At 43.6% G+C, this 23,039-nt stretch overlaps 1 protein-coding gene across 2 annotated transcripts in view; it reads left to right on the plus strand.

Annotated features, from left to right (window-relative positions):
• Window positions 1-23,039, plus strand: part of CREBBP (CREB binding protein) — a 130,518-nt gene that overhangs the window by 61,120 nt on the left and 46,359 nt on the right. Inside the window, exons 4-5 of one of the 2 annotated variants that reach the window (XM_065893565.1) lie at window positions 14,767-15,007; window positions 16,343-16,456. In XM_065893565.1, the coding sequence (XP_065749637.1) occupies window positions 14,767-15,007; window positions 16,343-16,456 (355 nt within the window). The remainder of the gene's footprint in view (window positions 1-14,766; window positions 15,008-16,342; window positions 16,457-23,039) is intronic. The other variant, XM_065893566.1, reaches the window with a different exon arrangement.

A 23,039-nucleotide genomic window follows, 5' to 3' on the forward strand; every position in this document is an offset into this window, starting at 1 on the left:
ACATCTCATCCTTCTGTCTGTGACATCTAACAGATAAAACCAGTTCTCTCCCCCTCTCCCCTTGCCTTGGCCTTATCAGGCTACCCGCATGGTGAACTGGGGAAGTATCTTGGTGTATGGGAGCCTAGCCACCACTTTTCCACAGGGTCACGGGTGGACTCTCGGAGAGATCCGCAGCTGGTGCCTTTGGAGTGAAGTCCTCAGACGTTTACCGCGGGGCTCGGGGCAGGCTTCACCAGGCCAGGTGACCCAGCCATGGCCTTCACGCTATTGGGCACACAGGAACCAGAGGGGACTGACAGAGAAGCAGGGCAGCAAGTGCACATAATTTGCCTAATATCTTTCTAAGTGCTTTCTCATCCTGTGTTTTACCTTATTCTTTCGACAGCCTCTTGAAAGACATCACTACACCTCCCATTTTACAGATGAAGAGGCTGAGGGTCTGAGGGCTTTAGGTTCATTCAGGGCTATGTAACTTCTTGTCTGCAAGGCCCAAAGCTCCTTCAGTATGTCCTGGTGTCATGTTTTTGTGGCTCTGAGCCCTTTGGGGTGTGTTTACATTGCTTATTTGCAGTTCCTCAAACATGTTTTGTTGTCTTTCTTGAGTTTTGTAAATTGTTTCTGGCCCCTTGGAGCCCAGAGATTTTTGTACAGTGAGGGAGAACAGTTACCAAAGATCTAGATTTCTTTAATTAAAAAAAGAGAAAAATTTGGAGCCTTGAACATATTTGTGTTTTTTGTCATGCTTTCGGGAGTGGTCTTTTAAAGCCCAGCTAGGTTCAGTGTGCCAAACAGTTGAGCTCAGGACTCTGATACTGAATCACCTGTGGTGCCCTGGTTGAGCTCTCTGTGGGACGATTGACACTTGGTCACTGGCCGAGGGACTCATGCTTGTTTCCTCTCCTAGAGGATTCCCGCAGCACTGGTGGTGCTCAGGAAGCGAGGGGATGTGGCCATTCCTTTAACTCGTCTCATTTGTTGAGCACCTTCTCTGAGCCCAGGTGCATCTGGAGTGCTGGTGTGAGTTACATAGAGCTCACCCCTCTTCTGTGAAATTGGGGGTGGTGGTGATGGAAAACAAATAATTACAAATGCCAACTGCCCCAACAGGTCTGAGTAGCACAGAGAGGTTGAGGTTGACACAGGGACCTCCTTAGGTGGAGCCATCAGAGAGAAGGCCGCACCAAGTAGGAGGTTTTAAGGGCAAGATTGGAAGGATGAGCAGGAGCCGCGGAGACCCCAGGGCACTGGGAGAGCATTGGCTTGTGTAGGAGCCAGCAGAAGTCCAGTGGGAAGGGTGAGAGGAAAGCGGTGTGAAGTGGATATTGGGGGCTGGGCAGGAGCCGTCTCAAGGAGGGCCATGGGTGGCAGTGGCCACTGCAGTGCTCTAGGCTAGCGGAGATGGGGGCCTGGAGGCCATTGATTAAGAGGGGACGGAAGACCAGATGAGGTTTGCCACTAGAGTGGTTATGTGGGGTCACCATGTGAAATGACTTGGTGGGAGGCAGGACCATTTACAGAGCTAGTGGAGGAACAGACTGGGAGAAGGGAGATGAAGGGGAGGGCATTCGTAATTCCACTTTAGACATGCTCCTCTTGAGATGCTTGCGAGATGTCTAGGTGAAGAGGCCAGGCAGATGGGTAGACATACAAGTAGGGCAACCACTGTCCATCGGGAGCTGGCGGTAAGCATGCTATGGTAGAAGGGCTGTGGAGTGGATGCCGTGGCTCAGAGAGGAGCACAGGAAGAGAGACCAGGCAGAGGAGGAGCTGGCAAAGGGGACAGCAAGGGACTGATGTCACTGAAGCCGAGAGGAGATCGTTTGGACAGGCAGAGATGGTGGCTGCTGAGATGGTGAGTGAGATGAAGACCAAAGAGCATCGCTGGAATATTCAGGGGATCTGTGGGACGGTCAGGAAGCGTGGAACATCTTCCATGAGACTTAAGTGTGGCCCGTAGTCATGGAGACCTGTTGATCACCAAGGTCTATGTGCTGCCTGGAGCTCCAAAAGGTTCAGAGACCCTATGGCAAATGGGGTCCTTTTGAGGGCATATATATCCCCAGGACAATATTCAAAAGCAAATACCACATCTCCCTAAATTTTCACATGGATTTCGTTGCAGCTGTGTCTTCGGCCATTTTATTTGTAATTTCTTAACTTTCTACAGATTTTTGAAGCTTCTTAGAACTTTTACCATATTATTACATTGTATTTCATGATTCTAAGATGCAAATTTTTTTCACATTTGTAGCATCTTTGAAATCAGGATGTATTTTAGAAACAAACAAATTTTAGGTCTAATAAGACACAGTATGTGTACTAACTACGTTACTTGTTCATAATTGTAATTAATAAGAGTGACAACTATTAAATATATATTCACTATCCAGTTTTCTAGGATAGCTCACATGGATATAAAAATTTCAAAATTATGTAAATTTTACTGACAAAGAAGAACAGGTTTGGGCAGGGGTATAGGTTGGGTTGTCTTTTGTGGCCTGACTTCAAGGTCCATGTGGGCCTTCTCGAAGGAGAGATTTGCATGAGAGTGCGTGGGGTGGGGGAGAGTTGTTCCAGGGCAGTCCTCTGGAAGAGGAGGCCACCTGATTCCTTGGTGACATTACCCTTCTTGCCATTTTCACCTGAAAAAGTCATAACACGGAGAGCAAGGGAGCATTTGCAGGAAGGAGGGAAATACAGACATCATTTGGCACTGGATTTGTCAGTTAGGTCATTGCTGACCTTCATGATGGGTCTGGGATTGTTTTAAAGGAGCACTGTTTCGAAGTGGGACACATCTTGGGCTTATCTAAGAAAGTTTGGTGACCAAAGGGGCCTCATCATCAGTTTCTCTCACAGAGTCTCCTGTGGGGCTCCCCAATGCGTTCTCCTACAAGGGTTCGTTCTTTCTTTCTTTCTTTCTTTTTTTAACATCTTTATTGGAATATAATTGCTCTACAATGGTGTGTTAGTTTCTGCTTTATAACAAAGTGAATCAGCCATACATACACATATATCCTCAGATCTCCTCCCTCTTGCGTCTCCCTCGCACCCTCCCTATCCCATCCCTCTAGGTGGTCACAAAGCACGGAGCTGATCTCCCTGTGCTATGTGGCTGCTTCCCACTAGCTATCGATTTTACATTTGGTAGTGTATATATCATGTCACTCTCTCACTTCGTCCCAGCTTACCCTTCCCCCTCTCCGTGTTCTCAAGTCCATTCTCTACATCTGCGTCTTTATTCCTGTCCTGCCCCTAGGTTCTTCAGAACCTTTTTTTCTGTTTTTTAGATTCCATATATATGTGTTAGCATGCAGTATTTGTTTTTCTCTTTCTGACTTACTTCACTCTGTATGACAGACTCTAGGTCCATCCACCTCACTACAAATAACTCATTTTCGTTTCTTTTTATGGCTAATACTCCATTGTATATATGTGCCACATCATCTTTATCTGTTCATCTGTCGATAGACACTTAAGTTGCTTCCATGTCCTGGCTATTGTAAATAGAGCTGCAGTGAAGATTGTGGTACATGAATCTTTTTGAATTATGGTTTTCCCAGGATATATGCCCAATAGTGGGGTTGCTGGGTCATATGGTAGTTCTATTTTTAGTTTTTTAAGGAACCTCCGTACTGGTCTCCACAGTGGCTGTATCAATTTACATTCCCACCAACAGTACAAGAGGGTTCGCTTTTCTCCACACCCTCTCCAGCATTTATTGTTTGTAGATGTTTCGATGATGGCCATTCTGACCGGTGTGAGATGATACCTCATTGTAGTTTTGATTTGCATTTCGCTAATGATTAGTGATGTTGAGCATCCTTTCGTGTGTTTGTTGGCAATCTGTATATCTTCTTTGGAGAAATGTCTATTTAGGTCTTCTGCCCATTTTTAGATTGGGTTGTTTGTTTTTTTGATATTGAGCAGCATGAGCTGCTTGTAAATTTTGGAGATTAATCCTTTGTCAGTTGCTTCGTTTGCAAATAATTTCTCCCGTTCTGAGGGTTGTCTTTTCATCTTGTTTATGGTTTCCTTTGCTGTGCGAAAGCTTTTAAGTTTCATTAGGTCCCATTTGTTTATTTTTGGTTTTATTTCCATTTCTCTAGGAGGTGGGTCAAAAAGGATCTTGCTGTTATTTATGTCAAAGAGTGTTCTGCCTATGTTTTCCTCTAAGAGTTTTATAGTGTCTCGCCTTGCATTTAGGTCTTTAGTCCATTTTGAGCTTATTTTACAAGGGTTATTTCTAATAGAAAGTTCATACGTGTTTTTTGGGGTTTTTTGTTATGTTGTTTTGAGAAAAACTAAGAACTGTATTATGGAGACTTTGCCATTCTTAAAGTTGTAATGGAGGAAAATCATCAGTAGTGCTGCTTGTTTAAAATTGCTCACAGAAGAATAAAATAAAATAGCTCATGAGAATGGTGTTAGGATTTTGGTCGTGTGTCAGAGAATTTGAACTTGGAGGCTTTGGACGAGGCCCCCAGGCAGCTGCTGATTCATGTCTCTAAAGTGAAGGAAAATGTCGCTAGTACTGACTATCCATGCAGAGGAGGGTTGTAGAACTGTGTTCTGTGTCCTGCCAGAATAACAAAGATGTGGGGTAGTGCCATTAGCTACGGCTTTTCCAGGGCAAGCTGTGTATTTTGGGGTTAGTTCTCTCTGTTTCTCAGCATGTCAGTGGACCCACTGCATCAGTGCGACTGGTTCTTGGGCCCCACCCTGCCCTCCTGGTTCAGAATGCCTTAGAAGAGGGTGAGGAATCTGTGTTCTTGTCTGTCACTGTTATTTTAGAAACTTTAGTTTTTTTCTCAGTTTTCCAGTGTATGCCACCTACTTCCCTGTAAGGCGGTTCAGGATAATTGCCAAATAGATGGACTTGTTCTTTCTTTTGCACTGGAACTGCAGCTTTAAATAAGCTCCTCCGGTGATTTTGATGTAGATTAGTCTTTGAGAGCCACTGTCCCCTGCAGTGTCAGTGACCTGATGCCCGGCTGCCCCACTGTGGAGTGGGCTACTTTGTTAGTCTTGAGTCCACTTCAGTACTTCAGAAGGCTTCCCTGTCTCCCTCTACCTTTTCTGTCTTATTCTCTTATGATTTTCTGTCCTCCATGTCCAGTTTCTGATCACTGAGGGAGCAAGACTTGAACTGATTGAACTTTGTGAACCCAAGGGTCTCCTCTTCGTTGTTGTCTTTGATTGGCTCATCTCACAGTTTTAGTTGCCCTGCGGAGATGCTGATGTTCGCATACCATTGTCCACTAGCTCCTTGTACTTAACAAGCATGAATTTAAAATCACTGGTGGTCTAGTATTTCCCTCTACCCTAGGACTAGGGAGAGTGCTTCCCGGCACTCGTCCTTCTCTGGAAACGACGAGTGAAGAGTCTTGTCAGCTCTTCACCGTGAGAGCAGTTTCTGTATAAAATCACTCTGTGGCTATGAATTATGCCTCAGTAATTGAATTGGAAAACGGGACAAGGTTGGGAAGTGAGCGCTTGCCTGTAATATTAGCCATCCAAGTGTCTTTGTAATTTTAGGAGTTTACCTTTCGTATTCTCAACTTATAGCCTTCACCTGTAACTTGAAGAGCTCTGAGAAAATGTGTATGTGAGGCCTTTGACGAATAACTTTTAGTTCTAAAATTCTTATTAGTACCTGTATAAATCCTTTCTACTGTTTTAACTCATCCCCTTTTGTTTTGGTAATAAATATCAGCTGGGAAACATAGACTAAGCACAAAATATGATGTGTTGCGAATATCAGGAAACTATAAATGGAGAAAAATTAACAGTATTCTTTGATATTAGGAACCAACTGTACGTATTGCAAGTACTCAATCAAGATCATTTAACTTCTTTCCAAGATGAGTTTCCATTAACCAACAGTGTCTTTTCTAGGGTCTAATTAGCGTAGCCTTTTCTTCAATGAAACTTTCTGGGTAAAACAACATAAATTATCTCCAGAGACATTCAGCCCTCTCACTTCATGTAAAGTAGAGACTCAGTAGGAAGGTTCTTCATGTCTAAACAAGCTGCGCCCACCACATACTAGTGTTGGAATTTCTGCCTGCTCGATAGCAGCAAATACAGGTGTTTCTAGAAAATGAAGTGACCATTTTAAGAAGACCTCAGTAGACACCTTAAAAGATTGTATTAAAAGAATTAAAAATTAAAAAAAATTTTAATAAAAAATAAAATATATATTTTTTAAAAGGAAGAAGAACTCAGTAGATAGCACATTTAATGGATCTGGAAGGAGATAGTCGTAGCTACCAAAGATGTAAGTGCAATACTGTGTCTGAAGAGCCAGGAACCACAACAGTCTTTTTGCAGCCCTAATTACCCTAACTTCTTTTTACTTTTTTCCACAATTATCTGAAATGGCCCTAAGGCTCAAGTCACCAAAAACGAATTTTTCAGTCAAATGATTAATTTGCCAAGTTATCAAAAACTTACTGTAATAAATGTTCTTGAAGAATATGTTCGTATATATTGATGGTCCAGAAGATTATTCCTTAAAAGTTTTTAGTAGATTGGTAATTCTCATTCGGTGAATGGGCCTGATGCTGTGAAGACCCCTTAACTCAGTTAAGACCTGCTGGTCTGGTTGGCCTGTCACCTTGGCTGTTGGAATAGATTCAGCAGCTTTTACCTTTTAGGGTTTCTTTGCACAGGTGCATTTGACCACTCAGCCCTCCATGGCAGACCGACTCCCTGGGTCGGAAGGAGTGACCTTAGGGCAGGGGAGAGAGTGGGTCTGTCCAGTTGTCAGCCCTGTGCCTTTGCCCTCTGGCTCACCCATCGAGTTTTCTTTCTTGACTTAGCCATTTGTTTTCTGCTGTGAAATCACAGCATTTCTGATTTGGAAGATTGCTTAGAAATCATTCTGGTCCAGCTTGCTCATTTTAAATTATTTCCCTATTGAATTTAAACCTTAAATTGTAAGGTAATCTTATTTTTTTAAAAATCAACAAACACCAAGCAAGAAGGAGAAAACACAGAAACATTATTCCTTCTATCCAAACAACTATGTTCTGTTTCTTACCAATTGATCTTTATCATCTCAGGTGATTATCACTTCTTCCTAGTTTGATAGCTCTGCATTTAATGAGCATATTCTTTATTTTATGACTGCAAAGCTTTGTGTACCCAGCTGTTCTAGGGTCCTTCTGGGGGAATCAGAACAAGCAAATATTGCAGAACAACGCTTTGTCCCACCTGGTATTTGCTTTCTTGTCATTTTCTGACTTTTAAGTGGAGGTTGGGAAGAAGTAAAGTTTCCAGGTGGGCCAGGGGAGTATGTCAGAGGAGTGTGGGTCTGGAGTCCATCAGTAATGTAGAAGGTCTGGGCCAGGTTGATCCTGAAGGGCCATCTCTAGGAATCCCAGCCCGACATGAATTGGGGGCAGTGGTTATGTGGCAGGAGGAAGCACTTTCATTCCCTCTTCTGTCTTGGTCAGTGTCTGCTTCTTACTGTTTGCATTACAGAGTTTTTGGACGCTTCATGGAAAATAATTTCCTTTTCTAGAAAGAATGCCAGAATAAACTTTATTATACATACTCCTTGTGCATATCTGTGATTCTATCCTTAGGATAGAATAAAGGGCATTTTTAAAAATGGGGTTGGTTGCTGATCACTCAAACCTATGTAACAATAGCACAACCCTAATAAAAATACATCAAACTCCTTTAAAAATTAAGGAATACACCACAATAAATATAAAATGTTTGTGTTTCAAGGTCTTGTGATGGGCAGGGGTGTAAATGATGGTTGAGTTATGGTGACAAGTAACACATGCAAAGTGCAAAGATCTAGCAAAGACTGAAAAGGAGTGAGTGGGCTGTACCCTCCACAGCCCTTAGATCATGTGCTTTGTGTTCACCTGCTGTTTCTCATCGTTCAAAATGCTGACAGGCAGGGGTGGGGGGGTCACGATTGCACCAATGTGACTCCCACGCCGTGGTAACCTCCCCCTTCCATGATTAGGAATTGCATGTGATCTGATGGGAATTACTGAAATGCAAATTTCATACATTTTAAGGCCTTTAATGATACTGTTATATTGCCTTCCAAGAAAAGCCACGAACCAGGTCACTAGTATCGCACAGTGCTCCCAAGGTTGGGGATTATCACTCCGTCCTTTGATAGGAGGAAATGGTGTCTTATTATTTTGATTTGCATTTCTTGATTACTGGTAAGAATTAAAGTACTTATGTTTAGTATGCTTTTATTTTTTGAGTTGCTTAGTTCCTGTCCTTGGCCAGTTTTTCTGTTAGATTCTCTTAGAATGCTTTGTACATACATTTTAGCACACTAGTCCGGTTACTTCCCTAATAATAAGTTATAAGAAGTAGAACTACTGGATCAAAAGAAATGCACATTTTTCTTTTTGATACATGTTGCTTTCCGGAGTCGTACTAAATTGCATTATCACCAAAATCTCTGAAAATTGCTGTCTCTATACCCTCATTGATACCATTTTTTTTTATCTTGGTCATATTGATAGGTGAAAGATGTCTCTTTGTTCTCATTTCATATCTTTGATGCTTAGTGAGATAGAACTCATTTTAAAACAGCTTTACTGAGATATAATTCATGTCCCATACAGTGTTCCTTCCCCCTTTTAAAGTGCACAATTCAGTGGCATTCAGTGTATTGTGTGACCATCACCAACCACAATTTTTTATTTTTAAATTTTTTTCTTTTTTGATTAATTAATTTATTTTTTGGCTGAGTTGGGTCTTCATTGCTGCACACGAGCCTCCTCTAGTTGCAATGAGTGGACGCTACTCTTCATTGCAGTGAGTGGGCTTCTCTTTGCAATGGTTTCTCTTGTTGCAGAGCACGGGCTCTAGATGCACATGGGCTCAGTAGTTGTGGCTCTCAGTCTCTGGAGCCACTGCAGGCTCAGTAGTTGTGGCACACGGGCTTAGTTGCTCCACGGCATGTGGGATCTCCCGGACCAGGGCTCGAACCCATGTCCTCTGCGTTGGCAGGCAGATTGTTAACCACTGTGCTACCGGGGAAGTCCGCCAACCACAATTTTAGAACATTTTCATATCCCAGAAAGAAACTCTGTACTTTTAGCAAGTTCCTTCCATTTCCCCCAGACCTTCAGCCAGATGCAACCACTAATCTATTTTCTGCCCCTATGGATTTACCTATTCTGGACATTTCATAGAAATGGAATTATACAATATGTGGTCATTTGTGACTGGCTGTTTTCACTTAGCACGATGTTTTCGAAGTTCATTCATGTTGTAGCATGTACTGGTACTTCCTTTTTAGTGGTTGGATTATATTGCATTTTGGATATATCACTTTTTTCCATTCATCAGTTGATGGGCGTTTAAGTTCGTTCCACTTTTTTGGCTGTTAGCAATAGTGCTGCTACAAACATTTGTGTACATGTTTTTATGTGAACATATGTTTTCAATTCTCTTGGGTGTATATGTTTAGGAGGTGAATTGCTGGGCCATATGGTAACTCCAGGTTTAACCTTTTGAGGAACTGCCAGAGTGTTTTCCAAAGTTGCTGTTCCATTTGACGTTCTCACCAGTAGACTGTGTGAGAGTCCAGTTTTTCCACATGCTTACCAACACTTGTTACTGTCTCATTTTTTTAATTGTAGCTACCCTAGTGGGTGTAAAATGGTACCTCAGTGTGGTTCTGATGATGGCTAATAGTGCTGAGCGTCTTTTCATGTGCTTATTGACCATTTGTATATCTTCTTTGGGAAAATGTCTGTTCATATCCTTTGTCCATTTTAAAAAATTAGGTTCTTTTTATTTTTTAATCATTAGTTGTAAGTGTTTTTTTAATACAAGTGCCTTATCACATCTATGATTTGCAGATGTTTTCTCCCATTCTTTGGGTTGTCTTTCACTTTCTTGATGGTATCTTTCAAAGCATAACAGCTTTTTATTTTAATGAGGTCCAATTTATTTTTCTCATTGATGTGGTTTGTGCTTTTGGTGACATATCTAAGAATCCATTACCTAATCCAAGGTCATGAAGGTTTACTCCTATGATTTTTTTCTAAAAGTTTTATGGTTTTAGCTCTCATATTTAGGCCTTTGATTCATTTTGAGGTTTTTTTTTTTTTTTTTTTTTTTTTTGGTGGTACGCGGGCCTCTTACTGTTGTGGCCTGTCCCATTGCGGAGCACAGGCTCCGGACGCACAGGCCCAGCGGCCATGGCTCACGGGCCTAGCCGCTCCGCAGCATGTGGGATCTTCCCGGACCGGGGCACAAACCTGTGTCCCCTGCATTGGCAGGCGGACTGTCAACCACTGCGCCACCAGGGAAGCCCCATTTTGAGTTAACTTTTGAGTATGATGTGGAGAAGGGGTCCACCTTCATTCTTTAGCATGTGGATATCCAGTTGTCCTATCCTTTTTATCCCTATTGGTTGGAAAGACTATTCTTCTCTCCATTTAGTTGTCTTGGCTCCGAGGTGTAGGACGTTTTTTATGTTTGTTGTTTATTTGTTTTGTGAGGTATCTGTACATTTTTTTTTTTGCCCAACTTTTTAATGGAGTAGTATCTCCCCCCCCGCCCCAGTTCTTTATATAACAAAAAGTGCCACAACCTTTCTGGAAAACAATTTAGCAACATATATAAGGAGCTTTAATAATGGCCCTATCTTTTGACTCACTGTTTCCACTTCCCAAAAACAACCATTTTCCGTGTTTTTCACTTTTTAAATTTTGCTGTTTTTCTTTATGTTAAGTTTTTCTTATTGTCATACTAAAAGTATTTTTTCCTAGTATTTTTATCCATTTTAATCTACTTTATTCACTTTAATTCACCTGGAATTTATTTTATATTTTAAGATGATACAAGGATCAAAGATTGCCGCCACAGCCGTCCAGTTTAAAATACCACCTGTATAATACACTAATTTTATATGTACATGTATCTTTTTCTAGACTTACGTAAAGAAATCTATAGCTTTATAGTTTTGGTATCTGGCAGGATAGATTCCTCCTTCATTCTTACTGTTTTTCAAAATTTTCTTGGCTATTGCAAAAATAAATTTGCATAAAATTATAAATTACTTTGGGGGGAATATGCAGGTTTTAAAGGGAGGTTCTTGTCTAAGCGCTTTTTTTCCATTCTCCATGCCTGCCTGGACAGTGGGGACTGAGCAGGGAAGTTGGTAGGGTCTGAAGGCTGCTTCTGACAGATTTCTGCAGGAGTTCATACACCTCTTCTGTCTTGTTGAACACCAGTCTGAGAGAGGAGGAACTTAAATGCACCCTAAGTTTGTAAGCACTTTGCAAACTGGAATAGCCTTGAGCAAGTACGTGGAGTTATATGGGGAAGACCAAACACAGGGACACGAGACATGTCTTCTCTTCCATTTTGCTGCAGACTCATCTTCACCATCCATTATGTTTTTTGAGACACATGTAAGCAGTGTGTAGAGCTTATTAAGCATCTACAGATAGACAAAGTAAAGACCAGGGTTTGAATGTGTTGTATAGTTTCCAGCCATGCTATTTCTACCTGTTGAGGTTTCAATATACTGTCACGTATAGCTCAAAATATGCTATATTAAGAACATCCCAGATGAGAAGCAATGTGTTAATCTTTAATAACTTTAAAAAGTCTTTTTTTTTTTTTTTTGTGGTACGCGAGATTCTCACTGTTGTGGCCTCTCCCGTTGCGGAGTACAGGCTCCGGACGCACAGGCTCAGCGCCCATGGCTCACGGGCCTAGCCGCTTCGCAGCATGTGGGATCTTCCCGGACCGGGGCACGAACCCATGTCCCCTGCATCAGCAGGCGGACTCTCAACCACTGCGCCACCAGGGAAGCCCCTAAAAAGTCTTTTATAATTTAATCATAAGGTTGAGATTTTTACCAGATTTTTGTATGACATATTTTTTTTTGTATGTAGCATTTCTGTATTTTAAGAAATGGGAGGAGGACAACTGGCTGGATTCTTCAAGTCAGTGCCATGAGAAAATGGGGGAGGGTGGCAGGAGATGAAGAACTTTAAAGACAATAACCAGATGTAGGGTTTGGGTCTGAATTGGGTCTTGATTTGTGCAGACCAGCTCTAAAAGACATTTTGGGGGCAAGTAGAGAAATTTATATAGGGACTAGATATTAGCAGATATTAAAGAATCCTTCATTTTCGGCTTCCCTGCTGGCACAGTGGTTAAGAATCCGCCTGCCAACGCAGGGGACATGGGTTCGAGCCCTGGTCCGGGAAGATCCTACATGACGCAGAGCAACTAAGCCCATGTGCCACAACTACTGAGCCTGTGCTCTAGAGCCCACGAACCACAACTGCTGAGCCTGAGTGCCACAACTACTGAAGCCCACGCGCCTAGAGCCTATGCTCCGCAACTAGAGAAGCCACGGCAATGAGGGGCCCGCGCACCACAATGAAGAGTAGACCCCGCTCGCTGCAACTAGAGAAAGCCCAGGCACAGCAACGAAGACCCAACACAGCCAAAAATAAAAACAAATAAATTTATTTTTAAAAAAAAAGAATCCTTCTTTTGTTAGATGTGATAATGGTATCCTTTCCTCTCTATTTTTCTATATGTTTGAAATTTTTATAAATGCAGAAGAGACCTAAACAAGGATCATCTTATATTTCTCATATTCTTCTATTCCTATTGATTTCCGCTTGGACTTTCTAGTCCATGGGAATAAGTTGATCAGTTCTGAAACACTTAACATTGATACTGAATGCTGCTGGGGGCATAGTCACAGGCTATTGGAGCTTTATTTTAAAGTACCAGAAAAAAAGGAGAGGGTACAGTTTATGCCCAATCATGGGAGATTGGATAAACAAGTGTATAGCCACATGTTCACTAAACATCATACTACAACTGAATGGTATGGGACAGAACCTGGAGTAAATACGAAGCCAGATGGTTCATGCATACACATGTGCATAGGAAAAAAGACTGGAAGAAGGAAAACCTGTCTATGCTTCAGTAGTGGACTCCTGGCTGTCAGGATTTCACATGTTAATTATTTCCTTAGTTCTTTTGCTTTCCACATTTTCTACCGGGTGCATATATTGCTTATATAATCAGGGAAAAAACAGACATAAAGAAAAGAGACTGTTCTCTCTACCAGTCAGGAAGCTCGACCTCTCAGCTTGAACTTTGTTTTTGCTTTGGATCCTGGTTAGGCTTCCAGGGGTTGTGCTCCTGAGCAAAGCCAGGCGGTTTTTCTACACACTTATTTTCTGAGTTCTCATCACGATAAAACCAAAGAAGAAAACCCTGTAACTTTTTTAAAATGAGCTTTGGTTCATTAAGAAATATTTTTATACTTGGATTTCCCCTAATTGCAGGTGTATAGTTTTGATTCTTAATTTGGAAAATCAGAGTGGTGGTGTACTTCATGGGAGGCACTGAGTGTTGTGAAATCAGGCGAGGAGTGTGAATGTCAGAGCAGAAGATAGAAATCCCTGAACTATGGATTATATTGTTGCATATTAGGAACATTACATTTCTCTGATTTCACAAGTTTCTTTAGTAAATTTGTGTGAAGAATGTTGGTAGTTGGTAAAGAGTAAGAAGGTGGTCTCCACAGGTCACCTTTTCCATTTTCTTTGCAGTTAAGAGATACGGTTGGTCTGGCCTATTACTTTGAAAGGCTGAGAGCAGCTAAACTCTATTTTTGAATCTTTAGCAGATCATCTAATACTTTTAGAAAAAATATTGTCAGATGTCTGCGTAGAAATTTTAATGGAAGGCAAAGCATTTCATAAGCATTAACAATTGTACTGGGTGGTTGTATTCAAGATAAGTGCTGTCTTATTCTTTCTTTAAAAAAAAAAAACTTTATTTTATTTATTTATTTTTTGGCTGCGTTGGGTCTTCATTGCTGCGCATGGGCTTTCTCTAGTTGTGGCGAGCGGGGGCTACTCTTCATTGCAGTGTGCAGGCGTCTCATTGTGGTGGCTTCTCTTGTTGTGGAGCACGGGCTCTAGGTGCTCGGGCTTCAGTAGTTGCAGCACATGCGCTCAGTAGTTGCAGCGCACAGGCTCTAGGGCGCAGGGGCTTCAGTAGTTGTGGCATACAGGCTCAGTAGTTGTGGCTTGCAGGCTGTAGAGTGCAGGCTCAGTAGTTGTGGCGAACAGGCTTAGTTGCTCCATGGCACATGGAATCTTCCCGGACCAGGGATCGAACCTGTGCATCCCCTGCATTAGCAGGCAGATTCTCAACCACTGTGCCACCCAGGAAGTCCTGTCTTATTCTTTTAGGAATGCTGCAAGTATTGTCCCTCTGGTCACAAGATTATGAAATCCAAAGGGTGGCTCTGATTCTTATGCTCCATCAGATATTCGCAGTGGGTTGTGATTGGTCAGGCCTTGACAATCTTTTTAATTAGGTTGAATCATATGAAATTGCCAGTGTTTGGTCATTTGGGCCTAGAGAAACAACAATTTCATATGGTTGAACCTAATATAGTAACAGCTTTTCATGCACTTGTATGTATTGTAGAGTGAATTGGGTTTTTGTTACTACAGTTTAGAATAAGCATCGCTTTCTTGCTCTCAGATGATCATACAAAAGTGAACTTTAACCAGCCTTGCTTCTGAGTTGGTTTATTTCTGTGCCTCTGGATCTTCCTTAAAGTTGCCAATGAGCTAAAGAGAACCTCACCAGCTGCCTTCTCTCTGTGGCTGATACTATCCATCAGCTTTAACATTAGTTTGAAAAATAATTAATGAACGTGAATTGGAACTCTGAAAGCTTATTAAAATATTTTTATTTGTTTTATTTTAGTCTCAGATGCAAACATCAGTGGGAATTGGACCCACACAGGCAATTGCAACGGGCCCTACTGCAGATCCTGAAAAACGCAAACTGATACAGCAGCAGCTGGTTCTACTGCTTCACGCTCATAAATGTCAGAGGCGAGAACAAGCAAATGGAGAGGTTCGGGCCTGCTCTCTCCCACATTGTCGAACCATGAAAAATGTTTTGAATCACATGACACATTGTCAGGCTGGGAAAGCCTGTCAAGGTAAGTGCCATTTTCTGAAGTCCTGGGGGCAGAGCTTAGGATGAAATTTGCCTATTATTCTCAGGCACCTCTCTTGTTAATATGGTTCCCACCACCAACATCCCCACACGCCGACCAGTCAGATGCCTCTGGACACTTACCTGCTGAAGAGAAAGGCGATTTGGTTTTATGATATTCTGTGAACTTCTGCTGGCTGGGGCTGTGCCCTGCATTTGTTCTTTTCTGCCTTCCTGTGTCACGGAAGACCTTTGTCCCTTCTTGACACGGTCTTTGTCATAACTGTCTAGATCACGGTTTTCTTTTGGACAGTGTAGCTCACACACATAAACACATGCACATGCCCTTCCCAGAACCTAGAGCATCTGTCTTGCAGTCGTTTTGTGTGCCCACACTGCCAGGGGCCCACTGCCTTGCTCCTCCACCTTTTCGTCTTGAGGCTCATTGGGATACTGGTGAAGTTGTCCTGGGTGACTGTGACGTGGGGAACTATGCACCGTATCATCCCTGCCACTCCTTCCTTCCCCTCCAGGAGGGGGACTCAGGCGAGTCACGTGCCCCTCCGCCCCCCGCCTGCTCTTCTATAGCAGACACCCCAGTTCTCCCGAAGAGACTGCTTCTTACTAACAACTCTACTTCCCTTTAATCTTTATTCTCTTTCCTTCTCTTCAAACTTGTGCTCCTAAACCTTGGGGAGAGTCTGTTCCTGATCTCCCTCTTTCCCTTGTGACATTTGTGAGTCCCAGGTGTAACCCTGATCCTGATGGAAAAGCAGAGGAGGGTCATGCTAGACCTTTAGAAAGAAGTGACAGCACCTTCACATGGAAGCAAAAATAAAGACAGAGGGACCAGGCACAGCTGCCCTCTCAAGTACTTTGAGAACTGCCCAGCGTCCCCTTCAGAGTCTCCACAGACCTCTCATTTGCTTCTGTCTATATTTCTTCAGCTATAGTGTTTAGATGGTTTCATCCTTAAACATAATGTAAAATTTTTATTGTAAATAGTGACATCGCAGAATTATTATTTGTTCTGCCTTTCATTCCAGTTGTGCAGTATTTCAGGTCGAGTAGTTTTTGTTTTGTTTTTGATTTGTGGGCTGAACCTTATTCACCATCATTCATACATTGCTTCTATGGGAAGTTTTTGTTTGGAACTCTCAGTAGTTGACTTACAAACTTTTTGGAAAATAGCCTGTTTGTAAGTTGAGGACTGCCTGCACTGTGCTGTGGTTACACTTGTTACCATTTTTTTATGGAAGCTGGCATTATAATGTAGGTGTAATTGAAAGTGTGACGATTTGGATAGAAAAATAACATCTCGTTGTTTTTCTGGTCATAGTTGCCCATTGTGCATCTTCACGACAAATCATCTCTCATTGGAAGAACTGCACACGACATGACTGTCCTGTTTGCCTCCCTTTGAAAAATGCCAGTGACAAGCGAAACCAACAAAGTAAGTGAGCATTGGGGGTAGAGAAGCTTGGCGATGAGATGATAAGCTATTTCTAAAGAGAATACAGAGGAGTAGGTAGGAAGCAGGGCAGAAACTACTAACCGCAAAGTATAGTGGGAGCAGAGGTACCAAGGTGGAGACCTGAGGGTGAAGCTCAGCTTAGCGAGTAGGCAGGTCCTCCATGTGCTCAGTGACATGGTCGCTTTGGAATCCCCCCCACCCTCCACCCCCAGCACTAGAATTGGTCACAGCAGAGCAGTTAGTGCAAAAGAGGGGCATCACTTTGTTTAGAGAGCCAAGAGCCAACATGATGACTCTTCATGTTTCTTGACAGATACTCAGTATCTGAGGATTTGAGTGTCATGTCACTATAATGGCGGCGACTTTGGGGTGAGGGGTGGAGTAGACTGGACACTTCTTTTGGAATTACTCTAAGTTTTGAGGACTCCGTTTTCTAGAAGAGTCAGGGGGTCAGGGTAAAATCCCACGTGCAGATGTTTAGGAGGTTTTCCTCCTTGGAGATGCAGTTCCCAGATCTAGTTGCATAACTAACAGTTTATTCAGCACAAATTGAGAGTCTCTGCACCAGGACTGGCTGTATCCTGATCATTCCCATCATTTTTGTCATCTTTCCAGTCGATCTTTGTAGCCTTTAGTTGATCGGCTAAGCAGCGCCCTGCTTAGGAGGCCTGCGTGTGGCTCCCAGGGGCACCCTGTAGGCATCAGAGCAGGGAAAGGATGAGCATCTCTCCCAAATTTTAAGTCCCTTCCTGTCATTTCCAAGGTGAAACTGTGGTCTTTGGGTGTGTCCCTCAGTTTGGGCAGATAGGCCGTGCCCTTGAATCTCGTGTCACCCCTTGGGCTGGAGCTGCTCCCCGTGACTCCAGCACCGTCGTCTTCATCTTCCTCCACCTCATCTGTGCCATCTTGCCACCCTCCCCTGTTTGTCGTTATGTGTTCATTACTCTCATTCTTCTTGATCACCTGCCTCAGACCCCACTGCTGCCTGCAGAACATGTGCTGCTTTTCTTTCTGGTTGTTTCCATGTGGCACAAGGAAAGATGGACAAGCACACTGTTCCTCAGAGCACTGTGCAGGCCACATGCTTTCCTCTCAACAAGCCCAGCTCCTTCCTTCTAAGAGGGTCCCTCACGAGCCTGCCCCACATGGCTGGGTGTCCACGGCACAGGAGAGATGGTCCAGGGCCACAGGCCTGTCATCCTCCCTCCCTCCCTGCAGAAGGGGTCATACTAAGCTTCCTTTAAAAGTCACTTTCCTAAATCAGTTAAATTATACTTTGATTAACCAAAAATTGAATTAATACACAATTTTCCAGGACATCTCTTATATAAAGTGAAGATCTAGGAGTCTGGGTCTTCTAGAACCAGATATTTGGGACAGTAGTTCTAGTGGAATGCAGTCTGGTTTTCCTTCAAGTTAGTGTAAAACATTTTTTTTAACTAGTATGTTGTGATGGTTAGTTTCTTGTGTTTTAGGATGTATTTCAGTAATAGGCGTGTTTTGTTTTGTTTTTTAAAATTAATTTATTTATTAATTTTGGCTGTGTTGGGTCTTCGTTTCTGTGCGAGAGCTTTCTCCAGTTGCGACAAGCGGGGGCCACTCTTCATTGCGGTGCGTGGGCCTCTCACTGTTGCGGCCTCTCGTTGCGGAGCGCAGGCTCAGTAGTTGTGGCTCACGGCCCCAGTTGCTCCACAGCATGTGGGATCCTCCCAGACCAGGGCTCAAATCCGTGTCCCCTGCATTGGCAGGCAGACTCTCAACCACTGCGCCACCAGGGAAGCCCAATAGGCGTTTTAAGTGCCAGAATATTCATTTGTCGAGTTTGTGGTTGTACAGTATTAATTCCGTGAGTAATGAATTAAGACATTGTTCTTAACTTTTAATTTGGGGCTGTGGATTTTCTGAGCTCTTTTGGTTTTTAATATGTATTGCCATGACAATTGTAAAGATTTCTCTTTTTAAGAAACACTTTGTGTGGTTTTTGTTTAAAAAAAAAAATGAATGTGGGTTTTTTTTTTAGACTCCTTATAACTGCCTGACTGTTGTGACAATTGATCCAGTGCGTGCTCTCAGAAGTGGTAAACCACAGTGTTTCTCCTAGTCATAATGTAAGGTGTTACCAGGGTGATTTTATAATATAAAGTCACGGAGAAGGTGTAGACTAACTTTGTGCAAGGTTTTGGCAAATTTTCATGAAAGAAATGAAAGTGCTTTCTTTTTTTTTGTTTGTTTTTGGTTTTTTACATGCTTCTCAAATTACATTTCTGCTCTGAGTCTGTTCCTTTGGCTCTAGCACTATAGTTTTGTGAGTACAAAGGACTTTGATAGGCTGAGTGAGAAAGTTGCAGCAATATCTTTTCTGTAAATGTTTGTTGCTGTTCCTCCTCTCCTGAAGCAAGTTGTGCTTATCATGTGTGAAACGGGGTTTAGGCAATAGAGAGGAACTGTGGATCTGACCCTCTAGCAGCTGAGAGTCAGCTCCACTGTTAGAATATATCCAGTTGACCCTTGAACAGCTCAGGGGTTAGGGGCACCAAACCTCTGCACAGTCAAATATCCACAGCCCGGGACTTCCCTGGTGGTCCAATGGGTAAGACTCTGCGCTCTCAGTGAAGGGGGCCTGGGTTCGATTCCTGGTCAGGGAAGTAGATCCCACATGCACGCAGCGACTAAGAGTTCACATGCCAAGACTAAGAAGTACGCATGCCGCAACTAAAAGATCCCACGCGTCACAGGTAATACCCAGCGCAGCATAAATCAGTCAGTCAAACCACGGCCTTCCCACTGCATTGGCAGTTTGGTTCCTCCGTGTCTTTGGTTCTGCATCTGCAGATGACAGTGTGTGGGTGTCATATTTGCTGTTGAAGAACATCTGTGTGTACGTGGACCTATGCTCTTCAAACCCATATTGTTTAAGGGTCAGCTGTACATTAAAAATGATGTGACGATGGCATCAGTCAGAGGAGTGAGGTAGAGGCAGGTCAGTATTATAAGCAGTCCTGGCAGGGAGGATCAGAGTGTGCTGGAGGGTGGGGCTGGGCAAAGCCCAATTTCAATAAAATAACAATGGAAGAGCATTCTAGACAGCACAGCTGATATGCCTGCAAGGGCACAGATCTGACTGGATTCAGAGGTTCCTATGCTATATAGTAAGGTTTGTAGTGGGTGGTAAGGACCCCTGGGGACTGAGACACACCTGTGTCCACCAAGGCTGTGCTTTCCAGGCAGGTTTTCCCATAGATGCTCACCCTACCTGGTGCACACATCCTACTTATCTAACTTCTCTCACTGATGTCTCTATTGAGAGAACCTGCCAGAATCACCTGTGGAGCCTACACAGTGGTCATTGAAAGGAAACTCAGACCTCTTTGGCCTGTGTTGAGATTTTGTTTAATTTTTCCTTGAGTTGTTTTCAAGAGATTCTGCAATCACTGATCTTGAGTTATCCATCCCTTATAGAGATAATCAGATTTTATTGAATAATTAGGACTTTGCAAGGTATATACCTAATGTCAGTCCTGGCATCTGACTCCCAGTAAATTCCAATACTGTACAGGGTGGCAACGGTGACAGGGGCTGTGGGAACACATGACCGAATTCCCTATTTGAATTCATGTTGCCTCATCAGTGGGGTTATTGGTACTCAGCATGTGGTCCTCAGACCAACTGCACGGGCACCCCCAGGTTGAGTGTTAGAAATGCAGAGAATTGGACCTCATCCCAGACCTTCTGTGTTACTAGACTACATTTTAACAAATTCCCAGGTGATCGGGACATGCTGCTCTGAATGCCTTGAAGGGCAGAGTGTCTGTTCTGGAACTTTTGAGAAGGTGTGAGTTGTTCTCTGGGGGAAACCATGGGTTTCCCAACTCAGACCAGAAGGACTGTCAGAATGGGTGCCCCAGGGTCAGCCCCAGAGCCACACCAGCCCACTCACTGCCCAGGGCTGCCTGGGCCCTGGGCTGCACCTCGACGTGAGCCTCCACAGGGTCTCAGTCAGCAGTCCCCAGACCTGTGACTTGAATACCTCTACTGGCTTGATGCTCACTATCTGGCCCTGCTGTGTGTTCCAACTTTAGACCCCTCTGTGTGAAATGCATTCCTTCAGGGTGTTGAGTCTTCCTTAAAACATGCCCTCATGACGCCTGCCTGGTGGTCAGCGAGCACTTGTGGGATGGCCGCCTGTTCCACCTGAGGGCTCCCCAGAGACCCTCAGCCACCTCTGACAGCCCTCACTCGGGTAGGGGCGGGGAGCAGAAGGGGGCGCGGTAGCCTCTGGCTGTAGGGACAGAGCATTGGGCTTGTTTGCCCTGATTTAAGTACCAAACCTTCGCTGGTGATAGACTTCATCGGAATAGCTTTGTCCTTGCTCTTCTGGGAGACACAGGGTTGCCACTTCTGAGTCTTTGGCTGCTGAGGAAAACCTGCTGCGGGGCGTGCATTCTTGCTTGTTGGTGGCTGTGATGGGAGGCCTGGCCCTGGGGCTCAGGTGTTCCCCTTTGTCATTGTGCCCTGTGCTGTACACATGAAGATGCTGGAGAGGAAGGGGGGTCCTGGTGCACAGTGCATGTGAAGCCCTGTGCTGTGGGAGCAGCTCTGCAGTGACGTCTGCAGGTCTGAGTAAATTTCAGCTTGGCTTTTTCAGTGGAAATCTAAGTGATGACCAGGTAGTAGATGGTTGCCTGCTCCATGTCATGTCCCCCACTAACCTCACAAAGCTTTGGAGTTCAGTGTGTCCGTTTTCATTGGATTTACAAATTGAGCACAGTTTTATTGAGAATGACTGGGGGGACTGGAACTTCTGGTGAATTGAATGTTGCAAAGCAGCAGTGTATAGCATACATGGACCCTATCCGTGAGGCTTTGTGCTCACTGGGGAAGGACTGCCTTGAAAAGTGGTGGGTGAGTCCTGGGCAGAGCCAACTATGAAACTTGGCCTTTTATTTCCTAAGTCATGGGCTCCTGGTATAGCTGCAACAGAAGGGGAACGGTGGGTCAGTGGAGGGGTTGGGGGTGTTTTGATGTAGCAGGAATGCCGACTGATACTCAAGGGAGAGGAACCCACACTGTATTGAGATGTATTGAGACACTGTGTGATGTGATATTCTAAGGATTGATTGTGTATGAAACATAGCATTGAGCTCTAAGAAAGAAAATGATGTAAAAATCGTAAAAAGAACAGGAGGTTTTGACATTTAAAGAGGTAAATGGGAATTCCCTGGTGGTCCAGTGGTTAGGAGTCTGCACTTTCACTGTGGGGGCCCAGGTTCGATCCCCCCCAGTCAGGGAACTGATATTGCACAAGCCTTGCAGCATGGCCAAAAAAAAAGGGGGGCAAACATCAGTACAGCAGGCTGTATTCTCAGTGATACCAGATAAATGAAGCCTTGCTGTTTTAGCACTCCTTTCAGTTTTGTTCGGCCCTAAAGCCCTCAATGCTGGGAGGGCACCTGTTACACTGCCGCAGCTCACCTGCACCTCGTTTCCCTGTGCTGGGCACCACAACATGGGAGGAATCCAGATGCGTCGCACACTGGTCCACCCTTTAGGGAACGTGCAGGGAAGAGGAGATTAGCACCATTGAATCTGATATGGGGTCCAGAGCTGCGGCCTTACATTTGTCAGTATTATCAGATAAATTTGTTGCTCTCCCATCAGACCCTCTGCTCTGTGAGTGCATATCCCGGAGCCTCGCAGAGTCCCCAACATCCAGTGTGCACGCAGTCTGTGCAGCAAGTTGAGTGAATGAGTGAGCGAGAGAGTACAGGAAGCTCAGATGCCCAAAGAGAAGCAGAGGCCCAGGAGACGCTGGGGGAATTCAGGGAAGACTTAACTGCTGCCCAGGACACCAGCAGGATGTTCACAGAGAGAGCATCTAGCACTTTTACCCTGTTCAATCAGCTGTCACCCCCATAGGAAATGCCTGTGTTCCCTTACCCTTATGAGATAATTTGTGTTATCTCATAGCAGCATTTGGACTCAAATTGGGCCATGCGTATATGTTAGAGACGCTTTTTGTTTGTATTTTGTTTTCCTTTGTCTCTAAATTGTTAGACATGTCAATTACCAAATGCTTGCTTGTCTTCGGATAGATGTGTTTTCTTTTAAAATAAAAAATACAGTAATGTTTACATTTAGGACATAAATGTAACACAAACAAAAAATGCATTGACCTTGTCAGCAGCTTCCACGAGACATGCTGGCTGCCCCGTAAGTGGCCTTGGGTTTGGGGATGGCATTTGTCCTAGGATGTGGAATTTTGGCTAAAAGGATGGCATTTGGGGAAGTGTGGACACGAATGGATAATAGTAGGAAGAAGTGGTTGCTAATGCATCTTCACCCAGAAACGGAAGGCCACGTACACCTTGTTTCTTTAAATTCCTCTCCCTCCACAATTGATCAATATGTGTATCAACGTAGTCTGTGTCTGTTCTTTCTTATACCACAAGGTGATAGAAAAATAAGTCATCCTACCATTATCACTTTCCTTTTTACATCATAGTTCTTTTAGAAAATTTAGCATGTCAGTTTCAAGAGTACAGTGTCATGTGTTTAAAGTTTT

This window comes from Phocoena phocoena, chromosome 15 (assembly GCF_963924675.1).
Source record: "Phocoena phocoena chromosome 15, mPhoPho1.1, whole genome shotgun sequence".
In the NCBI taxonomy this organism is placed as follows: domain Eukaryota; kingdom Metazoa; phylum Chordata; class Mammalia; order Artiodactyla; family Phocoenidae; genus Phocoena; species Phocoena phocoena.